Below are 26868 nucleotides of genomic sequence, written 5' to 3' on the forward strand. Positions count from 1 at the left end.
GCCATTCGGCCATTGGACTTTACCACTGCCGGGTGGAAAACTGAGGCAAAGGACACTGCCCAAGGTACTGTGGGATGGGGTTTCACATACTGTTTGTGAATACTTTGGACTCACTGCTCCCTCTTCCCAAGTTAATCTGCTGTTCCTGCTCCGCTCACTACAAGATTTCTGTTTGTTGGGCCCAGACTCAGGGCTCACGTGTGGGGAAGAATGGCCTCGTAGAGGCGCCCAGGGCACTGTGTCGCTTTCCCAGACATCTGGCTCAGGGCGCACACCGTTCTGGTGTGCATTGTGAAGAGGAACCCTCAGGTATCGCCCATGGCCCTGGCTGCTTCCGATACCACCTGGCAGAGGGGTTACATAGGAGGGGGAAATCTCTTCAGTGGCAGAGGGGAAACGAGCCAGGTCATGAGTTTAAAATGCTTCCAGACAGAAACTGAACAAACCAAACAGAAGAAAATCACTAGCCACAAGGTTACACGACATTCATTTCGAAGAGGGAGCAAAAAGCAGCGGAAGGGCGAACTGGGGCCAACTAACAGACGTTCTTAAACTGTATTTGGCTTCTGCTGCTGATGTGCCACCGATGTGAGCCAGGCCGGCGGGAGACTCTTTCTTAATCCGAGTCAGAACTGCTGCTCGATCCACTTCCATGCTGAAAGGGACAAGGATTGACGTGTATTAGATGCCATGGGACTAGCCCTCTCCCACGGCTGTCTGCATTCACAGCAGTTACCGTCCCACAGCCTGAGTCACAAGGCGGGAGCTGGCCCTGGGGCCGGCCAGCTACACTCCGGTTCCTCTTGTGTCAGCTGTACGTGGTGCCCTTCACTTCCTGACCAGGGTTAGTAACTAGTTTCTCTGCTCCCCCGTACCAGACAGAGCTAGGGGGGATGATGGAGGCTCTCCTAGCCAGGCCCGCAGCAGACATGGGGGGAGCCAGGGCTGATCAGGCATTGAGGAATGGGCTGGGGTGTGAAGATGGAAGGTCCGACCTTCCAGGGGAGTGCAAGCCCACGAGCTACCCTTCAGGAACAGCCCTGGCAGTCTGGGGGACACTCCTGGCCAGGCCTAGCCAGCAGGAAGGATACAGGAGGGCTGCAGCCCTGGCCCTTGAGCATGCCCAGTGTGATGAGAAGGCCCTGGGCACACAGGAGGCTACTTCACCTTGGAAAGGATTCGCCCCGGCAGTGACGAGCTGCGCAGGGAGACACTGAGACAGCCCGACCGGCAACCCCTGGCACTGCCCAGGGGAGGCTGGGCTTTGAGTCCAGTTCTCAGCCCCCAACTTCTGCACCCCCCATTCCGCTGGGCGTCTCTACACCCGGCAGGTGATTCCAGGGGCCAGGCCCCGCTCCTGAGCCCAGCCAAGTAGAATGGCCGCTAACTGCATCCCCACAGCAACCCCAGGGGCTGCGGCGGCCCGTGTGTGCAGTGCTACGTCCCCTGCCAGCCGCCAAGGCCCCGCCCTGCAGTGACGTACACATGGCTGACGGTACCTCGGACGTAGCAGCGCTGATTTCCAGGTGCTGCTTACAAGCTCAGGCTGAGGATGTGCACACGTCTTTGCAGGCTCAGGGCCTCAAGCAGGGAGTCAGCCCCTGCAAGGGCTCCCAGCGCGGGGCTCTGGGGCAGAGGGATGTTCTGGCTGGATGACGTGTTTTTACAAAGGCATCACACCCGGCAAAGTGGGCTGCTTTGTTGCAGCCGCGTGGGCCGGTACATGAGTGAGGCTGGCCACAGAATGCAGGCCGGGCACGGCGCTGGGCAACATGCTGGAGAGGAGCCTGGGAACCCAGCCGGCATTGTGAGGAGTGTCGAGATGCCATGTCACGGCTGTGACATTCTGTGCTGAATAGGATTCCCACCTGTCGAAACCCAAACACCCTAACCCTGCCCCGAGGCCACGCCCGTCTCCTGCCCCTTCTCTGAGGCCCCGCCCCTGCTCACTCCATCCCTCCTCCCTCCGTTGCTCCCTCTCCCCCCACACGCACACTCACTTTCACCGGGCTGGGGCAGGAGGTTGGGGTGTGGGAGGGAGTGTGGGCTCTGGGATGCGGGGTGGGGCTGATGGGTTTGGAGTGTGGGAGACAGCTCCAGTCCGGGACAGGGGTTTGGGCTGTGAGAGGCGGTGTGGGCTCGGGGAAGGAGTTTGGGTGCTGGAGGGGGCTCAGGGCTGGGGTTGAGGTGCAGGAGCGGGTGCAGGGTGCAGGCTCTGGGAGGAAGTTTCGGTTTGGGAGGGGGCTCTGGGCTGGGGCCAGGGGTTGGGGCGCAGGAGGGAGTGAGGGGTGCGGGCTCTGGGTGGCACTTACCTCCGGTGGCTCCCGAAAGCGGCACCATACCCCTGCAGCTGCCATTGGCCACAGTTCCCAGCCAATGGGCGCTGCAGATTCAGCACTCGGGGTGGAGGCAGGGCACAGAGATCCCCTGGCCACCCCTGCCTGCGCCTAGGAGCTGCAGGGTTATGCCGCCACTTCCGGGAGCCACACGGAGCCAGGGCAGGTAGAGAGCCTGCCTTAGCCCCACTGTGCCGCCCTCGCCAACTGGACTACTGGCTTAGTAAAATCTCCCAGATTGCTTTCAATAGCAACTGGAAGATTGATGCTGATTCCAGGAGGCTCCCGGCCAACCCTAACGCTGAGCTGAGTTCTCCGTCCCAGTCGAGTGCCCTGAGCTGTGGCTGCATGCTAGTCCTGCTCCCTCTGTTTGGGTTCCTGACGCTGACTGTAGGAACACCGGGGTTCCCAGCAGAGCTGGGCCGGTCCTGCACTGGTTTGGCTGCACAAGGTGCGATGCAGCAGCCTGTAGGGGCAGGAGGGTTTGGTTTGGGGTTTGAATACAGGAACCAGTGATGCCCTGGTCAATACAAATCCTAATCCGGAATCCAGGGACCTGATGAAAACAGCCGACTCCTAAAGGAAAGGAAAATGTTTCCAGGGACTGCTGTAATATCCCCTGGCTGCAGGGAGCAGAAGGGTGGGTTCTCATGTCCCCACAGCCCCACGTACGGGCTGGGAACAGAGCAGTCCCTAGCCCAGCTAAGCTTTGGGCTGTGGGCTCTGCACGGCATCCCAGCACAGAGCTGATGCTAATGGTGCAGCTTCTTCTGCAACGTGGGCCCCACACTCCAGTGACCAGGGCTCCGTACCTTGTGTCCATGGTGACCATGGCCATGCTTCTTATGCTTCTGCTTTTTATGATGCCCATGAGGGCTACCTGGGGGATGACACCCAGGAGGGGGAGGGCATCCAGGTCCACCGGGCATCGGCGGTCCATGCGGGTGGTGTCCATGCGGATGGGGTCCATGAGGGTGGGGTCCATGCGGGTGGGGTCCATGAGGGTGGTGTCCATGCGGGTGGGGTCCATGCGGGTGTCCATGTGGGTGGGGCACACCAGGCCCAGGGCATACAGGACAGGGAGGAGGACAGACAGCAGGAGGGAATGGATTCATGCCAGGACCGGGGTAAGGCCCAGAGCATGGTCCAGGGGGAGGGGGACAATTTGGAGCATTGGGTGGGGGCATCCCACCAGGCGGTCCTGCCAGACCAAAGGAAAGAAGAGGAGATGCGTTAGGGACCACGGCACAGGCCCTTCCCCCATCCTGACAATGGCCCAGTCCATGGTGCAGTCGCTTTGGCCAGACGACTCACGCTGAGACGGGCATTGCCTGATTTCAGGGGCCTGCCAGCTCCAGAGTAAGGGGCCTGGGGGAGGTGAGGAGGCAGAATGGGGCCAGCATTTGGCGTTACTTTCAAACCGGGCCATGAATCTGACCCACGTATATGTACACACATCACGCTACTGTCGGGCTGGGTGCTGCAGTCCTTACACAGGCAAATCTCCCAGAGACAGCCATGCTGTCTGTCTCACAGCCAATCCCTGCTTTGGCCATGGCCCCACACAGAGAGCCCTGAAAGCCATCTGTGTCCCCGTAGAACAGAGGAAGTCGCCTTAGCTTGGGCCCAGGAAACAGCCCTTGATTTCCCCAGCTTTAAGCAAAGCAGCCGGAAACAGCCCGTCCCGGCTGCCCCCGGCAAGCTGGCCTGTGCTGAGCCGGGGTCTCACCTGCATTCGGATTCCACATGTTGGGTGTGTCTGTCAGCACCTGCCAGGGAAGGAGAGTCCTGGTCAGAAGGTTTCTCCCCCCGACCCCGCCCTCCATTCACCTGCCTCGCACCCCCGGAGCCGCTCTCTGCACCAGCGCAGCAAACCACGGAAAAGCCCCATCAGCAGGGAGGCAGAACGGTCCCCGCCCGCAGCCTGCGCCCCCTGCACTGCCCCGCTGCCTGGGGAGGTCGGGGGGGGCACAGCCCTGCCTCCTCCCTGGGGAGTAGGGAGTGAGCAGGCCCTGCACCCCAGCACTGGGGCTCGGGTTCTGCTGGCCCTTGCCCACGCCCTCCCACAGATCCAAGCCGCTCCAGAGCTGGGAGGGGCCGGGCACGGGGCTCAGTTCAGAGCCAGGAGCAGCCGCAACGGGGCCTCCCCCGGCTATGGCCTGTCTCCCCTTGGCCAGTGGTCTCCCAGCCAAGGGTTAGAGCAGCTCCTGGGGGCTCTGCCCAGCTCCGCTGTCCCCCCCATGGGGCTGGGGCAGGGGGTGGTGCACACCAGCTCCCCCCACCTGCACGAGGAGGGGAGCTGCTGCCAGCGTGCGACGGCACCGCACACACACGCCCTGCTCCAGCGGGCTGCCGGCCTGGACGCCCATCCTGCCTCTGCCACAAGCTGCTGGGTCACCTTGGGCACTTCCCCCGCCCCTTGGTCTGCCTTGGCGGCAGCTCTTCAGAGCAGGGCCTGTCCCAGTGCGTATGCAGCACCCAGCACCAGGGACCCCGCGGCTCAGCTGGGGCACCATGGGGCTGCTGGAAAACACAGCGCAAGGATCAGGAGCCGCAAACCCACAGGGCCGCTGCGCTCACGGCCCCGCAGCAAAACTGCCATTGGCTTCAACGGGGCAGGTGCAGCTCGGCCAGCACGTGCCTGTCTATAATGGGGTGGGGGGCCCCACACTGCCGTGACCTGTGCCCACTCACACAGGGGCTGCGGGAACGCCCCGGAGCAGGGCCGGGTACTTCTCTGCCTTTTGGAACGGGGGATTGGCTCCGAGCTACCAGCTTGGAGCCACCTGAGCAGCGCTGTGTGTCCAGCCCTCTTGGCGTCATGCTCTTAAAGCCCTGACTGCCAACCCCGTGCAGCCTGGCACTGCTGACACACAATGCCCACCGCACTCTGCTAGCCTGGCATTCCTACTGCCCATTGCAGCGTGTGCCCGGGCGCCTTACAGCACACAGCTGGCATCCCGCCGTCTCCAGACCGGCCTCTCCATAGCCAGCGGCTCTGGGCTAGATCGGGATTGCGCAGAGCCATGGGCGCTGGCTGGTGCAGACGTGGCACCCCCGAGGGCCACTGTCACTCCAACGCCGATCTAATCTCCGAAGTCTGACTGCGTGGCTGGCCCTGGCAGACATGGCTCTGCTGCCGCAGACATGGAGTAGGTGAGACATGATTGGCATTTGGCATTGCGGCAGTGCCCAGGGACCAACCAAGAGTGCCCCCCCACCGTGCCAGGCACTGCCCTAATCCAGTCCAAATGTTTGCCCCAAAGAGTTTAGGATCTAAACAGACTAGACAGACAAAGGCTGGGAGAAAGGGATCGGAAACACACACACACACACACACGGCTGGGGAAAGTGTTGCAAGGAGCAATGCTATTTCAAGCCTAGCAAGCAGACTAAAGCGACTAAACAAAACTGCCTACGATACCAGCACGAGACGGTTACACAGACGCCGCTCCCTCTGGCTGCTCTCTCTGGTCCGGCTAAAATGTGCTGAGAGAACAGACCACAAGTCCCTTAAATACGCTCCCCCACCCCGCCCATCGTCGGCTGAGCCAGTGAGCAGCAGGGCGCACAGAGCACCAGAGATGCTGTGGGCAGGGTTGGGTACAATAAAGCTGCGTAACTGGCTTCTCACCTCTTGCCTCCCTTGTTGCCAGGCCCTGGCGCTGTGTACAAACATGACGTCAGTACTCCACACCCAGGTGAAGAGCGAAGGTCACACTGGGCTGGGAAGGGCTGGTACAGTGTCCTGCGTGGGACTTTGTTTAATCCCACTCCTGCTATTGTCCCACTGCAGGGCTCGACACTGGTCCTGCGCAGGGCTCCAGGCAGGTGCACAGGCTGGAGGGGTGGGTGGTCACTTCTTCTCCTGGCTCAGCAGTGATAAATCGTCAGCTGAGTGAAATGAGTCCTACTTATTCCGATTGCTCTTGGGCATGGGCCTTTCCCGTGCCCCCACTGTCATCAGCGCTCACCCCCGTGACTGCCATGGGCAGAGGCCTGGACCTTGGGGGCAGGCTCTCCTTTCTGCTCTGGCCCCCTAAACTGGGCATAAAGGTAAAGCTGATGTGGGTTGGGAACGTGCATGCAGCCCCGGGGCCTGTGGATGGCGAACAGCACCAGGCACCCCCTGCCCCTCCCGCAGGGCCCAGCGGCCATGACGCGGCCCAGGGAGGAGACACTGCAGCTGCTCTCTCCAGACAGCAGGTACCAGCCCTCACCTACCGGCAGGGCCTGGAAGGGAGGTCAAGGCCCCGACAGGCCAGGGAACCCCACAGCATCTCCCCCCTGCCTGCAGAAGGGAGAGGCCTGGGGCACCCAGGGCAGGGGGCTGGCAGTGGGGAGGAGCCTGGAGAGTCCTTGCGGAGCAGGAGGGGCAGGGCAGCCAGCTCTCGCAATGACATCATCACCTCCGCGGACGCCGTCCCGTCTGCCATGACATCATTGCCAAGGCGGGCTCCCCCCAGGTGCCATGACATCATCACCACAGCAGAGGCCCACCCTTCTGACATGACAGAACTTACAGCCCTGTCTGGGATTGGCTGCTCTTCCCCAGGAGGCGGGGCAGTGGAGATGGCAGCCACTCAGCGCTGCTGCAGGAGGCAGGCAGCGACCCCTCCCCAGGATCCAGAGGAATTTGGGGTCTGCTCCCTCCTGTGCCCAATGGGTCAGTCTGACCCCACTCCCACCCCATGAGCACTGAGTCAAGCGGCTCCCGCAGCTCTGCCCCTACTCTCCCCTGCCATGCAGCACCAGCCCTGGGGCGGGGGGAGGTGGGTGAAGAGCCCCTGGAGGGGCAGGCGTGGGGCTCAGAGGCAGAACTGCGTGGGGCTGGGAAGGGGCATAGTCCCTGCTGGGTGGGGGAGGGGCAGGTGTGGGGGGGGCACAGAGTTAATGACTAAGGATGTGGCACAGGGTGAAGCTGGGAGCTCTGTCCTGTCCAGCAGCCACGAGAGCCCCTGCAGGGGCCACGATCACCTCCCCGTGCAACCCCAGCGATCTGGCAGCACAGAGTCTGTCACCCACACCCCTCCACCCTCCCCTAGCCCGGGGGGGCGGGAGTCAGATGGCAAGGTCACAGCAAAACAGAGGGTATTTAAATCTCCTGAGTTTAACGGTGAGAGTCCTGATTTTTAAACTTTTGGGGTAGGCAAAACTGAGGGACTGGGGGGCATGAGGGAGGGGTGATGGGGGTATGCAGGGCAGGGGCACTGGTGCCAATCATTGCTTGGGGGAAGGGCAGCTGCTCAGGGGTACTGGAACAGTTTGTACCGTGGGGGGCCTGAGAGCCCTTGAACCAAACTGTAAACCCTGGATGTGGTGGAAACCACGACAAGCCAGGGGATGCAGTAGCCCTGCCAGCCCCCTCGGGCCACCTGTGGGGGTGGAGTGTGAGTAACACTCCTCGGTGAGCTGAGTCCACGGGCAGGTGATGCTCGGCGCGGCTAGCTCAGTGCCATGCCTGTAGCAAGGTGAAGACAGCCAGGGGTGCGGTGTTACCAGGCGGGTGAATAGAAGCAGTGGGACGTGTCCAGAGTCAGACGACTGCACCGTCACGACGTGCCGGCTGTATGACTCACGTGGGCTGGTGCCGGACACTGGGCGAGGAGGGGGTATTTTTTCCTCTGAAGCTGTTCCTGTGCAAGGCCCTGCTGACAAGCCATGGGGAACATGTACAGGAGTGGACAGTGGTGTGCTAACTGGCCCTACACATTTACCCTATGTGAGCTCAGCTGTAACAAGTCCCAATTCTTATTGTGATGCTGGCAGACCAGGTGCCAACTCATGCCAAGGCCCCAGGCCCCACCACCCACTGATAAGCGCATAGCTGGAGCAAGTCTGGCTCCCCTGTGTGTTTGCGTTGTTAAAACAGACGTTATGTTGCTACGAACATGTTTAGTGTGGAGACGTGAGGAAACGTGTTGGCTGCTGCATGCAGTGAACTCGCCTATGACCTCTGGATCCCATGGTGTGAAGTTATAATGAGTGTTTGCATTGTAAAGCTCTGTAACTGTGTAACTCCCCCATCAGGACAGCAGCGTTAAATGAGTGTAAGGAGCTGATCCTGCCCACAGAAACGCCCATTGAAACCAAATGAGCCATTGTGAAACGTCGAAGGACAACGACTGTGAATTGCTCCCCCCACACCCACGAAGAGGGGACCTGCGTGTGAGTTTGTCCCAAAGGCTGGAACTCTGGGGGAAGGAAGGAAGGAAAATGCCTGACAACACACTGGATCTCCCGATGCCTCATGGAATTCAGAGCAGGCAATACTTCTAAGCATAAGCCAGGGATCCCCACTTCCTAGCTTGGGTTCGCTCTGGAGGCCATAGAAACCGTGCACATTGCAGCAGTTTCTATTGCCTTTTGGAACTTAAGACTGTAGCTCATTTGTGTGTGTGTGTTTACCTGCTTTAACCTAGTAAATAACTCTCTCATTTCTTTTTCTCAGCTAATAAATCTTTAGTTAGTTTATTATAGGATTGGGTACAAGCGTTGTCTTTGGGGAGAGATCTGAGGTACAATTGAGCTGGGGTAAGTGACTGGTCCTTTGGGAGTGGGAATAATCAGACTATTGTGACTTTTGGTGGAAGGGACCATCTATCACAAAGGCAGGCTCAGCTGTCTGTGACTCCATGGTAAGTCTGCTCTAGCACTTGAGTTCACACCGGATACTTGAGTCTACAACACACAACCCATTTGGGGTTTGTGCCCTGACTGCGAGCCACTCACGACAGCCTTACACGTAACAAGTCGTAATAACCTACAACAATCAATGTTTATGGGAAAAGGTTCGAAAGGGAGACAGACTGAATTTGACCAAAGTGGCCTACTGCTGTCATTCAAAGAGTGTATTAAGATCATGCTGGGTAAACCAGAACACTGTGAGACTGAAAATGTATGAACCAAAATTGGTAAGAACATAGGAGTGGCCACACAGGGTCAGACCAAAGGTCCATCTAGCCCAGCATCCTGTCTTCCGACTGTGATCAATGCCAGGTGCCCCAGAGGGAATGAACAGAACAGGGAATCATCAAGTGATCCATCCTCTGTTGTCCACTCACAGCATTTGGCAAACAGAGGCTAGGGACACCATCCCTGCCCATCTTGTGTTATGAGAAGAAGTAAATAACATTTCTTTTTTTACTTTCTCTGCACCAGTCATGATTTTATAGACTTCTATCATATCCTTTCTTAGTTGGCTCTTTTCCAACATATGGAAGCTGTTGCATACCCCTAATAATTTTTGTTGCCCTTCTCTGTACCTTTTCCAATTTAAATATTTTTTTTTGAGATGGGGCAAGCTGATCTGCATGCAGTATTCAAGGTGTGGGTGTACTGTGGATTTATATAGAGGCAGTATGATATTTTCTATTTTATTATCTATCCCTTTCCTCATGATTCTTAACACTCTGTACGCTTTTTTGACTGCCCACTGCACATTGAGTGGATGTTTCCAGAGAACCATCCACAATGATGCCAAGATCCCTTTCTTGACTGGTAACAGCTAATTTAGACCCCACCATTTTATATGTATAGTTGGGTTTATGCTTTCCAATGTACATTATTTTGCATTTATCAACATTGAATTTCATCTGCCATTTTGTTGCCCAATCACCCATTTTTGTGAGATTCTTTTATAACTCTTCTCAGTCTGCTTTGAGTAGTTTTGTATCATCTGCAGATTTTGCCACCTCACTGTTTACCCCTTTTTCCAGATCATTTATTAACATATTGAACAGCACCGGTCCCAGTACAGGGATAAGAGGGAAGGTCCTCTCATGGATCCCTAACTGGTTAAGAGATTGGAAACAAAGGGTAGGAATACATAGTCAGTTTTCAGAATGGAGAGAGGTAAATAGTCGTGTCCCCCAGGGGTCTGTACTGGGACCGGTCCTATTCAACATATTCATAAATGATCTGGGAAAAGGGGTGAACAGCGAGGTGCCAAAGTTTGCAGATGAAACAAAACTACTCAAGATAGTTACGTCCCAGGCAGACTGCGAAGAGCTACAGAGGGATCTCACTAACCTGGGTGACTGGGAAACAAAATGTTTGCAGTGTAGTTGTAGCCGTGTCGGTCCCAGGATATTAGAGAGACAGGGTGGGTGAGGGAATATCTTATATTGGACCAACTTCTGTTGGTGAGAGAGACACGCTTTCAAGCTACACAGAGCTCTTCTTCAGGTCTGGGAAAGGTACTCCCAGCGTCACAGCTAAGCACAAGGTTGAACAGATAGTTTAGCATAAGTAGTTAGCACATATTCTAAAGGACCATTCGAGGTGGAGTAACATGTTAACACCCCGGTAGTCAGAGGACAAAAAGAGGGGGTTAGTGGGTTACAGATTGTTGTAATCAGCCATAAATCCAGGGTCCATAAATCCAGGGTCTTTAGTAAGACCATGGTTTTTTGAGTCTAGCAAATGCTGAATTTAAGTACCAGGCGCGAAAGTGCTGTGCAGGTTTCCTTTGAGGATGAGGACTCAGAGGTTGGAGATAGAGTGATTGCTTTGTGAGAAGTGTTCACCCACAGGTGATGGGAACCTTCATCCAAGAGTGCAGTGATTGTCTGGTCTCACCCACACCGTTGTTATTTGGGGCAGTTAGGGCACTGGAGGAGGTACATCATATGTTGTGAGAGGCATGCATCAGACCCAGGGGTCTGGGCAACAAAATGGTAGGGGAAATTCACTCTTGTAATACAAAGTAATGCACATGGGATTATGTTTTCCGAACTATACATATAAAATGATGGGGTCTAAATTAGCTGTTACCACTCAAGAGAGAGATCTTGGAGTCATTGTGGGTAGTTCTCTGAAAACATCCTCTCAATGTGCAGCAGCAGTCAAAAAAGCGAACAGAATGTTGGGAATCATAAAGACAGCGATAGATAATAAGACAGAAAATATCACATTGCCTCTATATAAATCCACGGTACGCCCACATCTTGAATACTGCATGTAGTTCTGGTCACCCCATCTCAAAAAAAGATATATTGGAATTGGTAAAGCTACAGAGAAGCACAACAAAAATTATTATTAGGGGTATGAAACAACTTCCATATGAGGAGAAGTTAATTAATTATGAGATTAATAAGACCAGGACATTTCAGGTTGAAAAAGATACGTAAGAGAAAATATGACAGAGGTCTATAAAATTGTGACTAGTGTGGAGAAAGTGAATAAGGAAGTGTTATTTACTCCTTCTCATAACACAAGAACTAGAGGCCACCCAATGAAATTAATAGGCAGGAGATTTAAACAAACATAAGGAAGTATTTCTTCACACAACGCACAGTCAATCTGTGGAACCAGTTGCCAGGGGATGTTGTGAAGGCCAGAACTATAGCAGGGTTCAAAAAAGAATGAAATAAGTTCATAGAGGCTAGGTCCATCGATGGCTATTAGCCAGGATGGGCAGCAGAGACACAACTCCATGCGCTGGGTGTCCCTAAACCTCGGACTGCCAGAAGTGGGGAGTGGATGACGGGGTGGATCACTCGATAAATTGCCCTGATCTGTTCATTCCCTCTGGGGCACCTGGCATTGGCCACTGTCAGAAGACCGGATACTGGGCTAGATGGACCACTGGTCTGACCCTGTATGGCCATTCTGAAGTAAGGACCTTACATTATCACACAATGGTGCACTGGGTCATTCTTTTCAAAGTTATCTGAAAGCACGATGAACTCCATGAAAGCGAGGGGGCTATGGAAAGTAAAGTACCACAGTCACTCTCCCTTTGCTTATAAGACCCATGAAACCAAATAGCTAAGGCGGTGAAAGAGTATCCATTGGATGCGTGGTTATTGTCCCCAGCTCTTCCTTCTTCAAAACACCTCCCCAAACTTTGGGGGAAGTTGGCTGTTGTCAGACAACAGGGCAGCTCTGACTTACGAGAAGCTGAAAGAAGAGAGGAGGCTTTTCATTCTTTGTAAAACTTCCTATCAGTCACTGGACCATGCCCTCTCGGCAAGGGCTGGCTGTGTTATCTTTGTCCTCACTGAGATCTGGTGTCGTGGGCTGCCTGGGACAGGAAGTGCTGAGCCGGATCACTCTCTCCTGTGGAAAGCCTTGCTGGAAGGGGTAGGGAGGCAGGGGGGCATGAGGTTTTCCTTACAAATTGCTCCACTGGTGGGATGGATTTGCCCCACAAACAGATCACAGAGCCTGTCTGCAAAGCCAGCAGTTCCCCAGGAGTTGCCTCAGCCCCGCTGTGGAGGTTCTGGGTGCTGGTCACCCCTGGCTCGCTGGCAGCTGTGCTGCCAGGCCCTTTCCCACCAGCAGAGCACCCAAGGTCGCCCCTCGCAGGAGGGTCCCGGCCACACTGGTCGTGGCGCCCCGTGTGTACGGGGACAGCCACAGATACCACCTGGCCTCTGCCGAGGCTAGAGCCACTGCCCTGGTGCGGCAGAGCCCATGTGCTGCATGTGAGATTCCCCCCCCCGCCCCGAAAAGCCCTAAAATGCAGCCTATGAGGTCACAGGGGGAGAAATGAGCCTATTCCCCCGGAGCCCAGCCTCATTGCTGCAGCCCCACCCCCTCCAGAGGGCTAAACCAGGGCCGGCGGGCCCCAGGCAGGGAGGGGGAGAGCTGGGCCACCATTACCCAGTCCCATCTCTCTTTGGCCCTCCAAGGCCTCACCTGTGCAGATGACGGCGACTCTGCAGCTTTGGGGGGGGACGGGGCAGGGCAGGGGACAGCCACTCTGTGCTGCCTGCACCGCGTGGTAACAGGTGGAAATCCACCCCACAGCTGCAGCAAGGGGAAGGCTGGTGCTGCGAGGAGAACCCAGGGCCAAGCCACTGCATAGGAGCCATGCTGTTGCAGGGATGGGCAGGCCAGGCAGTAGGTAGAGGGAAAGGCGTCCCACGGGGAGCTGCAGGGCAGCTTCGAGTTCCCCACTGGTCAGCTCCCCTCCACGGCTCACGCTGCTTCCCTGGGAGGGTGTGACATCCCTTCCCACCACAAGCCCTGACCCAGAGTACTGGCCACCGGCCAGGGGTGAAGTCTGCGCTGGCCGCAGCCGTGGGCCCGTTACGGGACCGGAGAGCATGGTCTGTCTGGGCAAGGACAGCTGCCTCATGACGAGACCACAAGAGGAGCGAGAACATTTCAGGTTTGTATTCTGTGCAGTCGGGCCCAGCCGAGCCTGGCCTCAGCCCTAGCACTGCCGAGGAGCGGCCCCCCTCTCTCACTGCCCCCGGCCCTCCAGCAGCTCCAGGATCAACGCCGCGCTCTGCTGGGCCTCCGCCAAGAAGCTGGAGACTCTGCCGTGCGTCTGTGTGTAAAAAGAAAGTGAATTGTTTCCCACTGAAAGGGCAGCGGAACTATTTCCTCTTCCCCACCCCCCGTCCCGGGGGTCCCCCCTCTGGCACTGTGTATATACCCCTCATCCCAGGCGGGGTCCCTTGTCAGATGTGGATGCAGCACACGGGGAGCTACGTTTCCAGAGCCTGCCCCGCGCCCCCAGCCTGAGGCGCGAGTGCCCACAGGCCAAAGAGGAGCTTCCCGCCCAATCCATTGTAACAGCTGAACGGGCCAGCACCCTCTCCCAGCAGGCTTCCCTTGCAGTTAACGGTTCGCGCTTCGGGACAAAACTCAGCCGTGATGTCAGTTACGTGTAGGGTTGCCCGGTGTCCGGTTTTTGACTGGACCGTCCTGTCGAAAAGGGACCTTGGCGGCTCCAGTCAGCACCACTGATGGGACTGTTAAAAGTCCGGTCGGTGCAGTGGGGCTAAGGCAGGCTCCCTACCCGGCTCTGTGCAACTCCCGGGACGCTGCCGGCGTCTGCCTCTGGCTCCTAGTCAGAGGGACAGCTCTGCGCACTGCCCCCACCCCCACACCCCAACCCCCTGCCCCATCCCAGATCCCCCTCACACACCCTGAACCCCTCATTTCCGTCCCCACCCCAGACACTGCACCCCAGCCCAGAGCCCATACCCCCTCCCACACCCAAACCCTCTGCCTCAGACCGGAGCCCCCTCCCACACCCCAAGCTCCTGCCCCAGCCTGGAGCCCTCTCCTGAACCCCAAACCCCTTATCTCCAGCCCCACCCCAGAGCCCATACCCACAGCTGGAGTCCTCACTGCCACTCCCCCCTGCACCCCAACCCTCTGCTCCAGCCCCGTGAAAATGAGCGAGTGAGCGAGGGTGGGGGAGAGCGAGTGATGGAGGGAGTGGGATGGAGTGAGCAGGGGCATGGCCTCAGACAAGGGGAAGGGCAGGGCAAGGGTGTTCTGTTTTCTGCAAATAGAAAGTTGGCAACCCTAGTCAAGTGCATGGTGTAAATGGGTTCAAAGTGGGTGTGAGTGCTAATGTGGTTAAGGCAGCTGGCCTGAATTGGGCATTTAGTGGGTGAGCAGCATGAGAAGTCACTATTGGGCGAGGTCAGATAAGCAGCGCCCTCCCCCACCCCCCCATCTCCTGATTCTTCAACACTTTCTCCCCAAAAGGGGCTCAGAGGCCTGTGGCTTTTGATGGTTCCAGCAGTAGGTAACATTTTCCAAAGCACCTAAGTGACTTAGGAGACTATGGCTCCGGATTTACACTCCTAAGTCACTTGGGAACTTTTGAAACTTGTGCCTAGCGGCTCAACAGCTTGTCACTTTCTGCAGGCCCCGGGCTCGTTTCTCTCCTCCCATCCTGCGGGTCTCAGTTTCCCCGTTCAAGGAGCCCAGCGCACAGTGGACCAGCACCGGAACAAGTGAGATTGGAAAGGAAATGAAAAACCTGTCCCTCCACAGGGCCACAGAGTATCCTCTGGTCCTTGCAGCAGGGAGTGTCACAGGATGGCAGGCGTACAAGTCGTTTCCCAGGCAGCAGGGCAATGGAGCTGGTGTGTTGGATGGCCCAACGAGCCAGGGCAAGAGATGCAGCATTTGTCTGAGCTCCCCTGATCCGGCTTCGGGAGGCTCCTGATTGCTATGGCGCCCTGAGATGCACCAGATACCACACAAGCGACACAGCCGGGCCGGGTGGCTCTGAGAAGGGGCCAGTGTTTCACTGGGATGGTGCAAGGTTGGAGTGTACTAACTGTGCTTCTCTCATACCCTTGAACTTGCCCATTGTTTTAAATTCCCGAAAGGGCAGGGGAGCAGCAGAAGAGCCCGTGCCCTGCAGGGGGCAAAGAGGCAGAGGCAGTGACCAGACTGCACTGGGTGGCACTGTGAATTACTCCCTGGGCTCTCCCTGGAAGGCTGAGGGACAGACTCAGCGTGCACGCCGTACACGGGGCTAAGCGGGCTGCTTCCCCCGCCGGAGCGAAGAACTACTTTGTGGGGCCTTTACCCCCCAGCAGGAGCTCCTGGGCCAGCCAGGGGGCAGGAGAGAGGGTGCTGGGGACAAGAGACAGCCTGTTCCTACATCCCAGCTATTCCCAGGCTGCCATAAGGACTACAGCACTCTGGCAGTAGACACAAGGTTAGGCAGCCCTCAGGGTAGGGGGCCCTACACTGGGCTCCCCCCTGGAGCAGGGATGAACTGGGGCACAGAGAGCATCCACAGGAGAGGTGTAATTCTAGCCTGCAGTGCCATCGCCTGACACATCTCTCCCGCACCGGGCAACAGCCCAGGGACAGGTGACGGTTCAGACACATTACGCCTCCTCGGGACCCTGTGTCCCCAGCGAGGGCCTGGGGGACAACTGGAGGAGCGACCTACCTCCTTCCTGAAGGCTTCATCCGTTATATCTTTCAGGTTGGTCACCACATTGAAATAGGCACCAAACACTCCCGCTTCCAGTGCTTTAGCCGCCACCTGAATGCAAGCGTTAAAGGCGCGTGTGAGGAGCTACCTGAGTAGCTTACGTATGCCGGGCTGCCCCTTCCTTGCTGTAAATTGGCTCCTCCAACCTCAACAGCCTGAGGCTGATTTACACCCACAAAGATCTGGCCCAGGAAGTGGATCGTGTCCAGATACTGATACTCAGACCAACAATCCAAACTTCCCATGAGGTGGCACTTGTCAGCTGTAGATCTCAAAGGAGGAGAGCATTATTGTCCCCTCCCGACGGTCAACATTTTCTAAAGATGCCACTGGTTTTGGCCATCAGAACCTGCCAAAAATTTAGGCAGCTAAAATCAGTGGCTAACTTTGAACCCATTGGCTGAAGTGACTTGCCCAAACTCAGACAATGAGCCACTGGCAGCTCCTCCACCTCTCATTCTGGCAGCCTGGCCACTGGACCTTGCTGGTACAAGACAGCAGGGGATGTGGGACAGACTCTTGGGCACTGCACTTCCGTGGCAAGTCAGAAAAATTATGGCCACCACCGGGATTTTTCCACTGCTTGGGCAGAGAAATCCTCACACCATACTGCACTGGACAGATTGGTCCAGTGGTCAGGGCGCTTGCCTGGGACTTGGGAAATGTAGGATCAGTTCCCTGCTCAATCACAAATTTCTTGGGCAGGTCACTTAGTCTCTCTAGACCTGAGTTCCCCACCTGAACCATAGCAGTAATACGCTCCGGGGGAAGGTGAGGATTGCATTACAGATTGTAAGTGCTCAGTCTGGTGAGGGGAGTCATACAAGTACCAGTGATCGACAGACCGTTTGCTTCCTAACAACATAAACGAGAATCTGTACAAGTCCTCCCACTGCTCAAAGGCAGATTTCTTCCATTCTGCACTCCAGCTGGGCCAAACTTCTTAAAGAGCTGCGAAAGACTCGGAGCCCACTGCCAGCGCTCAGGCCAGTACCTGGAGGTCTGATTTGCAAGCGAGGTTCCCATACTGAGCCATCTCTTTTAACATGGGCCACAAGGCGTTCACTTTCTCTGCCAGCGAGAAGGGGACACCTACAGCCTTCTTCAGCCCCTGCTGCATAGCAGCTGTGCGCCTGCGAAAGGCAAGACATAAAGTCAACCTGACTGCAAAAGGCAAGCAAGGAAACCATTGTGAGAAGGGGTGATATCGCACCATGGACACTAGTCTGGCCAAACCATTAGGCAAATACGCTGGTTTTAGGTTCTATTTGCTCATCCAAAAATGATCCACCCTGTGGTGAGTTAACAATATGCCTTTCCACAGAGCATGGGGCATACACAAAGAATGATTAACAAACACTGAAAGTAGGACAAATGTCCAAAAAAATCCACCCAAACGCCCACCATTCAGGGCAACTCACTGAGTCTGCTGCCCCCATAAGAAGCCTGAGGAAAGCCAAACTTTAGCTTTGCAGTATGGTGTGAGGATTTCCTTCTCTCTCTCACACACACACGCACAAAATGAGGGCCTGAGCCACAGCCCACTGAAGCCAATGAGAGCCCCTCCATTGACTTCAGTAGCTCTGGGTCAGGCCATTGGCCTTCAGCTCATTCCAGCGGCTACCCCAGGGGATCATACGCCAGAGTTTGTGTTTCAGCTCTTCACACAATACAAACTTTTCTCTCTCTTCTGGCGTGTTCTTAGGCAGCTTCATTGCATCCTGTTGAGAAACAAACATGCATCAGACCAAGGATGCTGGAGATGGAAGAACTATCCCAGATAAAGTACAGCTCCTTTAGCCTTCGCCCTTCCCCACTGCCTGACCCCAGCATGGGCCTGTCTGCACAAAGGGGGAATGTTTCCATCCGGGCGGCGTGTTTATATCCCACTGCTGGCTGAAGTGACATGCCAGACACCCTCCATTGAGGACGCTGCCCTGCGGTGCACAATAAAGTTGCCCGGCAGTTGCTTAGTCACATCAAGGCTGGGGCGGACCCTCAGTGTTGGGATGAAGAAGACAGAACTGCCCTCTTCTCTTTGCTCTTCTGCCTAGCCGAATGCTGGTGCCAGAGGGAATCTGTCCTACTGGGCACGGGAGGACATTCCTTGGTGTGCCACCCTTCCGGTCACTCTTTGCTGCGACTCTCAGCCTGAACACCTGTGGGAACGGATGGCACAGTGTGATGGCTGCAATGCAACCCTGGGGAGCCAGAGTGCAAAACTAGTGGGGCAGGGCCCTAGGAGCAGCTCTGGGCACCCTGGGCACTCAAGCAGGCTGTGGATCTGTGAGGGGCAGGCTCACAGGCTTTCTCTGCCCCTCGTCCCAGCCCACGTCATCCTCCCATTCAACTGGTTTGGGCTCGTTCTGTCATGGGTCTCTTCTTGTTACGCAGCAGCACCCTGGTGTGCCCTGTACGTATCTCTGTGCAGGAAGAGTCCTTTGCTTGCCTCTCTCCTCGCAGCCTGATCCGTGGAGCCGATCTCTCGGCACAGACAAGACAGCTAAATCGTGAGAGATTTTAGGATCCGCCTTTGATGTATCCTGTAAGGTCACTGGAATGTCATCCGCATGGATTTGGTTTGTTGTATTAATTTGGCTTTGGGGCTGTTCTTAGTTAGATACAATGCACCTTTCCTGAACTCTGGCTTATCGCACTGTTTCATTTCAGAATTCAGGGCCAGGCCCCCAGATGGTTGAACTCTGCCCAGGCTCCCTGATCTCGATGGAGCTGCAGGGATTCACATTAGTGGAGAATCTGGTCCTCTCTACCTGTCATTTTGTCTATGCCCAGGAGACATTGGCAAGCTCAGCCCTCCACCTAAGCAGGGCTAAGTAGGAAATCTACCACAGGCAACTATCGAGTCAGCCAAAATTTTGCAGAGAGTCCTAGCATAGCTCCTTAGCTTTACCCAGAGCATCACGCTATGGGAACGACCAGAGAGAGAGCAGGCTTGCAAACAGTCTCCAGATATAAAGGGGTGAGAAATGGAGAGACGTGCAGCTTGTGCAGTGCTTAAAAACCTCACTCACCATGTAACTGCTGAAGGCAAGTGAGTCCGTGTCCACCATGACGATCAGCTCATTCATGGCCTGATGGAACGGAGGGATCAGCTTCCTCATGACCAATTCCAGTGCCTCAAACTGACGCTTCCCGTAGGACATCAGCCCCACCATGCAGCCCAGAGCTGCCCCCTGCAAGGAGACATGGTGAAAGCTCCACGCGCATGCTCTCCTCCAGCCACAAGAGACATTAACCTGAGTGGATTGCCATTGCCATTGCCATTCTCCCCACGACACACACACCACCATGCCCGCGACTGGACAAAGAGCCCCCAACCTGCCCAGGGGGAGTGCAGCGAGACACTCAGATGAAGGACGAGGGATACTTGGGCACTAAAGAACCAGCCAGGAAGCGCTATTTGGAAGAGCGCTGAATGTGAAGCCAGCAGTGAGACCATGCCAGACGCAGGCGAGTGAGTACAACAGTTACCACGTATCGCTTTCACGGGGCCACCGAGGAAGCTGATTTGCCACGTGCCATTGCCAAGAGGCCCACCAGCCCAGAGAGCACTCTGCACTGCCCGACAGCTGCTGGAAGGGGGCGCCTGCTCGTTACACGCACCTGGCTTCTGAGACTTCCTCAGTGACCTCAGCCAGGTGGCTACACTGGCCCAAATGCAAAGGTATTATTTGTCAAAGGCGATGAATGTCAGGGTCTGAATGAGCTCTCCCCTGCCATCTAGTGATCTAGAGGGGAAAAGACCTCACGAGCAGGCCACATTTGCATAGACACGCCTAATCTGCCAAGGTGCTCAGCAGGTGGATCTGCTTTGCCAAAGTGATCGATTTGGGCTGTTTTGGATTAAAATTCATTTTAGTGTTGGATACACAGTAATGAAATGTCGTTCTTATTGTACGAGTAAAGGGCAGCAAAACAGCACTTAATATGTTCTACTTGAGGGGGGTCACCCTCACTTGCTAAGCACAGGTAGTGATGCCAAAGCCAAGTTCGGGGGGGGGGGGATGGGTGTTCTTGTCTGGAGGTGTAAGCTCTGTTTAAAAAGTCCTAGACACCATTTGATCCTCCCTGTAGTGTTTAAAGATGGAGATGATTGGATTCAACTGGGAGCCTTTGTTTCATCTACAGGAGAACCTCAGAGTTACAAACACCAGAGTTATGAACTGACCAGTCAACTACACACCTAATTTAGAACTGGAAGGGGGGAGTTTTAGCTCAGTGGTTTGAGCATTGGCCTGCTAAACCCAGGGTTGTGAGTTCAGTCCTTGAGGGGGCCATTTAGAGATCTGGGCCAAAAATTGGGGATTGGTCCTGCTTTGAGCAGAGGGTTGGACTAGATGACCTCCTGAGGACCCTTCCAACCCTGATATTCTATGATGCGGAATTAGGCAGCCGCAGAGACACACACAAAAAGCCAATACAGTTCAGTGCTGTGTTAAACATAAAGTACTAAAAAAAAATAGAATCATAGAATATCAGGGTTGGAAGAGACCTCAGGAAGTCATCTAGTCCAACCCCCTGCTCGAAGCAGGACCGATCCCCAATTAAATCATCCCAGCCAGGGCTTTGTCAAGCCTGACCTCAAAAACTTCCAAGGAAGGGGATTCCACCATCTCCCTAGGTAACGCATTCCAGTGTTTCACCACCCTCCTAGTGAAAAAGTTTTTCCTAATATCCAACCTAGACCTCCCCCACTGCATCTTGAGACCATTACTCCTTCTCCTGTCATCTGCTATCACTGAGAACAGTCGAGATCCATCCTCTTTGGAACCCCCTTTCAGATAGTTAAAAGCAGCTATCAAATCCCCCCTTATTCTTCTCTTCTGTAGACTAAACAATGCCAATTCCCTCAGCCTCTCCTCGTAAGTGATGTGTTCCAGACCCCTAATCATTTTTGTTGCCCTTCACTGGACTCTCTCCAATTTCTCCACATCCTTCTTGTAGCGTGGGGCCCAAAACTGGACACAGTACTCCAGATGAGGCCTCACCAATGTCGAATAGAGGGGAACGATCACATCCCTCGATCTGCTGGCAGATCTGCAGTGTTCTGCAGTTCCATCACTTGGCCTGCTCCTTAGTTTTTAAGGTCAGGCTTGACAAAGCCCTGGCTGGGATGATTTAGTCGGGGATCGGTCCTGCTTGGAACAGGGGGTGGGACTAGGTGACCTCCTGAGGTCCCTTCCAACCCTGATGTTCTATGATTCTAACACAGCGTGGCAGCTAGGGGAGCAGCCAGCGGCAAGCAGAAGAGTGGAGCCAGCAGAGACAGCGGTGAACAGTGGCAAAGGTGGCAGCAAGCAGCGGCGAGAACAATGGCAGCAAGTGAACAGCAGCAGAGGCCTCTTAGAGTCACCCGGGGCAATGTGTAGTTTTCCAGATGGGGGCTCGAGCCAGTTCTGGTGTGCACTGTTAAAGAGATTCCCCTAGATCCCAGAGATTCCCCTAGTGACCCCAGCCCCTGTTGCTGCCAACACCCCCTGGCAGACGAGCTACAGCAGGGGTTCTCAAACTGGGGGTCAGGACTCCTCAGGGGGTCGCAGGGTATTACATGGGGGGTCATGAGCTGTCAGCCTCCACACCAAACCCTGCTTTGCATCCAGCATTTATAATGGTGTTAAATATATTTAAAAGTGTTTTTAATTTATAACGGGGGGTCGCACTCAGAGGCTTGCGATGGGAAAGGGGTCACCGGTACAAAAGTTTGAGAAAGCTACAGTTTCTCCTACTACTCACTTGTGGACAATGTCAGTGTTTGACTTAGAGTGGGCTCCCACCCCACCCAGGCAGGCTCTCCACCCCGCAGGGAAGCAGTCGCCCTGCTGTAACACAGGAGAGCCAAGCGCGAACCTACCAGAGCAGACATTGCTGCAGACACCGATCCTCCCCCAGGAGCTGCTGACCTCGCACCAACGGCACGCACGAACGCGTGGAGAGACTTGGACACCAAGCCTCCGTCTGCCTGGCCGCTCTGCACCAGGTACCTGCCAACAGCAAATCAGGAGGAACTCAGCCCTTCCCTGCTCCAGGCCAGAGTGTCAAGCAACTGCAGGGAAGCCAGGCTCTCTGAGCAGCCCCAACCATGCTCCGACGGCTCTTCCCAGCATGCCCTGACAATTCCTTTACCAGAAACCAGAACCGGGGTCCCATGTGGCACCCTCAGGCCTAGACCATCACAGCCAGGAGCTGCATTGAATTCACTGGGCCTTTCGGGGCTATATCTGTGGAGAGAAACTCCACCCCAGTTTCGGAAATGGAAACCAGCAGCAGCCTGTCCTGAAGGAGAACTGTTTATTCCAGGGCCTGTGTGGGGGAGCCCTGAGTGGAGACACTTCTGGCAGGAGGGATCGTTCCTCTCTCCTGCAACGCATGAACCATCCCCACAAAAATCCATGTCTTCCCCTTTAAAAATCCCCTCCACTGCTCTGAGCAGAGGCATCTCGGCGCTGGCAGCAGTGCCATGAAATAAGAGGAGCTGCTCTTCGGGGCAGAGAAGGGACTGGGCACTGCCATGCTGCTCTTCTCAGGGGACAGCCACCAGCTGGGCTCACCCTGCAATGGCCAATGATGAGTGAGGGTGGGAGGGAGGCCGGAGGAGGGTATCCAGCTACAGAACAGTCCTCCAGAGTCTGACCAGCTCTAGGAAACATTGCAAACCCTTCCTCTTGGAAACAGCCCTTCCACAATAAACCAGAGACTCCATGAAGTCCTCTAGGAACTTTGCTCTTGCTAATGACTTTACATGCAAGGTGCTAGATACTATGGTGAAGGGAAGCAGCATACAACCCTGCAGGTGTGTCTGCACTGCGATTGGCAGGTGTGAGTGCAGCACGTGTAGACACCCACGTTGCTAAACTGGATATGCAGTGGCATGTTAAGCCAGGTACGCTGATTGCTAAGCAAACCCTGGATGCTCCTGATGGTGCTGTGTAAACCCAGCACTTCATTGTCCAGTACTAGAACTGGGCAGACACTGGAATTTCTTGCCTGTGGGAAATTCTGACATTATGAAGAAAAAAAAACGTTCTGAATTAGAACAAAAAGCCAAAATTTTGAAATTTCCTATGAAATCAAAATTCTGAAAAAGTTTGATTTTGGACCACTGAAAAGTTTCATTTCAATAAAGTCAGATTGTTTTGTTTTGATAAGGTAAAAATGTGTCATTTTGACAGTGTTTCATTTTATTTTTAACATATGTTATATATAAATATGTCAACTATTAAACGTAACATACATTATATTTTATTAAAAACTTAAAGTCAAAACAAAATTAAAGTGATAAAGTTGAACCAAAACTTTTTTACCTTATCTAAATGAAACATTTCAGGATTAGTGAAACAAAATGAGAAAATCAAAGCGATTCTTTTTGACTTTTTCCCATCAAAAATGTTGTTGAAATCAACATTTCATTGGGCAGCCAGGAGCATTTTAAACCCTGTAGGAACACAAATGAGTTCCTAATGGCATCCCAGGAAGATTGTGCTACTTTGGGATCTGAGCAACAGTAAATTGAGTCACCAGCTATTCTCCTGGGCTACAAACAAGGAGAGTGACAAAAAAAATGGACAAGGTGTCCATACTCAATAATGCGCTCCTGGGGGTTAAATGGAGACAAGGAATCCAGGCCCAGCCGGCTGACTACCTGAAATGAAGAAAGACACATTCATCAAGGCAAAGTCAACATATTAGCCTTGCTCACTTCTGGGGGAGAATATTCAGTTCCAGGGCTCATCAGATGGCCAGGAATTCCGAGCGAGTGATTTGATGTAAATATCCAGCCAGTAAGGACTGGCCTCACTTGGGACACTTGGGTCATGTACACGTTTCTAAAAATCAATGTTAAGTTTTTACAAGGAACAGTATCAAAGCTAGTAACCTACAATTGGTTCCAGCCATGAGTATGTTCTGATATCCATCCAAGCTGTCCGTCACCATCCTCATCATCCTCATCGTAATTAACTAACTCTTATCTAGGCCTTTTCACCCACCCTATTCAAAATGCCTTAGCAAGACATTAACCCGAAGTGTGATATCAGAGCTAAACAAAACTGGTCCTTTTTGGTTCTAACAAAGCGTGACATGGCATTTGAAATACAGCACCATGTCTTTAAAACCCTGAAAGCTGATTCATTTTCCCTTTGTATATTATTTTTAAAGGGTACCATACATCATGATACCTACCACGTGGAAAATGAATTATCCCGTGGGCCAAGGAAACAGTTGCCACTTGGGTAAGGCTCTGGGAAGCTCCTGTAGAGTTTTAATAAACCCAATACACACAGAAATAGATTCCTTAAGGACATTAAGCAGGTTGCTTTCCCACACAGCACTTCTCCAACCTCCCAAGTCACTGAACATCCCTTTGGAACCTAACCCAATGAATGCTGTCTCATTCACAGCAATAAGTCCTTCTTCAGAATGTCACTGGGAATTTTATCAGCCTCAGGGGCTTGGTTTGGTTTCTGAGCAAGGGAATAAATAGGAACCTCCAAATCTTTCATATTCTCTGGTGGGAAAGGAAAAGACAGATCTGATTTTGCTCCATTGCTTTTTGCCTGACCCTCTGTGCCCCAAAACAACACCCTGGCACCCCCATATTCACCACTGTCATATAATTAGGCTATGTTTTGTACAAAGTATGCGTTGTGAGGTATCATTCTAAAAGTCTTGATCTGTTGAACATTAATATCCGGTTGGATTTTATGTGTTGTCATTGTATGGGAAGTTATGAAGTTTTGCTGTGTGTGTGTTATTGAAATATGTTGTGAGGCTGGGAACACCCACAACCAGCCTTTCAGGTACAACAATGAAGAAGCCAGACAGTACTAATGGACCCATTAAGGGGAATCCACACGCTCAGGGACTATCTCAGGAATTGTTTACGATGGAGGTTTCCCAGAGGGATCACGTGTAGGCAATGGAAGATGCTTGACCAGGGGCCAGGGGAGAGTGGAGCGGAACCCCATGTCATGAGCAAAGATCTTTCTAGCAAGGTGGAAAAAGCTATAAAAGAGGGGAAGTGACATCATCACTTGGCCTCACTCCCCTTGCAACTGAATACCTGGAAACACCTTAGGAACAAAGACTGAACTGGAAAAGGAGGTCTCACGTGGGACAGAAGAATTCCAGCCAGTGTATGTAAAAGCTGTAACCTGCTTGTACGAGCTACCAGGGTGAGACACCGCTTGATTCAAACCCTACCTAGTTTATAAAGCTTAGATTGCATTTTTGTTTTATTTCTTATGTGACCCGCTTTGATCTGTACGCACAGCGCTTATAATCACTTAAAATCTATCTTTCTGCAGTTAAGACATTTGTTTTGTATATTTTTCCCTAAAACAGTGTGTTTTGCTAGAAGTGCTTGGGGAATCTGCTCAGGAATAAAAACTGGTGCATGGTCCTCTCCACACTGAGAGAGGGGAGGACTGGGTAATAAACTTATACTGGTCAGGCCTTTGACCAGGGCAAGATGGTACAGCTCTGGGGTCCTAGGCGGTGGAGCTGGGGGGAGCTCTCTGGGGCCTCTCCGTTGTTAATTCATGAATGGCTGAGGAGAAGCATTCATGTCACTGCAGCTGGGTGTGTCCCTGCCTGTGTAGATGTTTGTGTGAGTGTAAGACCGGGAGCAGTCTGCAGCTTGTCACAGCCTCACAGTGTGAGATGGGGCCCAGACTGGTATGTCAGAGGGCTCAGCAGTACCCCAGTTCCAGGTTGCACCCCAGGGAAACCCATCACACCCTTTCACAGGCAAGAAGCTGCCAGCTCAGCTGCTATCATTTGCAGTTCCCTCCAGGGAAAGATTTCTGAGCGGGGATGTCAATGGGCGTTGGCCTTACCAGTCTGATTTTCTGTTCCTCCTCCAGGATGAAGAGGTTTTCTTTCTGAATGTAATACTCTGCTGCATCAAGCATGGCCTTCTTGGGGACAAGCCCCACCAACTGGGAGCCCACCACGGGCAGGCTCAGCTCCTACAAACAAGGACTAGCATTTAACAGCCCTTTAGCCTTACAGCCTCCCTGCCTGGCCACCTCTCCCACTGCCCCCAACTCTTGATCCGCGCCAAGGGGTGCACCGGACTCAAGCAGGCCCCTTCCCATTCTAGGGGTTGGGACTCATAGTCAGAGATCTCACTTTGCTGGTCCTTCCTGCTGCTGTTTGGACCCAACCAACTGACCCCCTCAGTCCCATCCGCAGCACACAGGGTCTGCGCAGCTGGTCACCTGCTCGCCTCCTCGCCCCCAGTTCTACAGCAGTGGGACCTTAATGTCACCACGGGGGCCTGCTGCCACCACGCCCCTCACTCCAAGGGGTAGACATCCCAGTGTGCCTGGTGCTTATGGGGAAATGCCAGGGAAGGCTGTACAAGGGAGGGAGGGAGTGAGCTGGCTGGCTGGCTCCCTAAGGGATAAGAAGTGGGTGTACGCCATTTAGCAGCCTCCTGAAAACATGAGAGGAGGAGAGGATAGCTGGCAACTCACCAAACGAGGCCATCTGGACTCCCTCCCGAAAGGCACTGAAGGTAGGGTACAGAAGCAGAGGGGAGCCCACAAGCAGAGGGGAGCCCAGGGTGTTCCCTGTATAGGCTCACAGATCTTAAGCCTAGGCCAACAAACTTGGCCATGCCGCTGTCCCATGCCACGTGACTGCCAGCCCGGAGGGGACGGTGCAGCAGCTGGCACATCTCATGAGGCACACGTTCCTGCTCCCTTAACGCCTTAAGTATGGAGGGTAGGTTGTGGCTCCCTGTGTATTCACACACACACCTCCTACAAGACAAGCTCTCATGCCACAGGTGCGAGAACTTTC

At 54.2% G+C, this 26868-nt stretch overlaps 2 protein-coding genes across 5 annotated transcripts in view; both read right to left on the minus strand.

The window, feature by feature from the left end:
• Window positions 1-470: 470 nt before the first annotated feature.
• Window positions 471-5963, minus strand: LOC311528249 (uncharacterized protein). Of its 2 annotated transcripts, XM_084643034.1 has the most exons (4): window positions 5761-5963; window positions 4066-4105; window positions 3149-3537; window positions 471-655 (listed from the first exon to the last, which is right to left on the minus strand). In XM_084643034.1, the coding sequence occupies exons 3-4, from the start codon at window positions 3376-3378 to the stop codon at window positions 487-489; spliced, it is 399 nt and encodes a 132-aa protein (XP_084499160.1). In that variant the 5' UTR covers window positions 3379-3537; window positions 4066-4105; window positions 5761-5963; the 3' UTR covers window positions 471-486. The 2 variants fall into 2 exon arrangements, 1 of the variants encoding a protein (XP_084499160.1); XR_014713549.1 differs by lacking the exon at window positions 3149-3537.
• Window positions 5964-13445: 7482 nt separating this feature from the next.
• Window positions 13446-26868, minus strand: part of FTCD (formimidoyltransferase cyclodeaminase) — a 39073-nt gene continuing 25650 nt past the window's right edge. The window contains exons 7-15 of one of the 3 annotated variants that reach the window (XM_084643777.1): window positions 25899-26030; window positions 23643-23704; window positions 21917-22046; window positions 19077-19238; window positions 17722-17765; window positions 17039-17177; window positions 16000-16095; window positions 15070-15320; window positions 13446-13617 (exon numbers count right to left, since the gene is read on the minus strand). In XM_084643777.1, the coding sequence (XP_084499903.1) occupies window positions 13563-13617; window positions 15070-15320; window positions 16000-16095; window positions 17039-17177; window positions 17722-17765; window positions 19077-19238; window positions 21917-22046; window positions 23643-23704; window positions 25899-26030 (1071 nt within the window). In that variant the 3' untranslated portion in view covers window positions 13446-13562. The other 2 variants (XM_084643779.1, XM_084643778.1) reach the window with 2 other exon arrangements.

The sequence above is a fragment of the Lepidochelys olivacea genome (assembly GCF_965140295.1).
Source record: "Lepidochelys olivacea isolate rLepOli2 genome assembly, chromosome: 11".
Classification (NCBI taxonomy): domain Eukaryota; kingdom Metazoa; phylum Chordata; order Testudines; family Cheloniidae; genus Lepidochelys; species Lepidochelys olivacea.

What these genes read in the sequence shown, in the direction of transcription:
- LOC311528249 (XM_084643034.1), bottom strand. Translation starts at nt 3,378, where the DNA reads ATGGACACCCGCATGGACCCCACCCGCATGGACACCACCCTCATGGAC. An exon ending in ATGGTCACCATGGACACAAG is followed by an intron (nt 656 to 3,148) that starts GTACGGAGCCCT and finishes TGTCCCTTTCAG; the next exon opens with CATGGAAGTGGATCGAGCAG.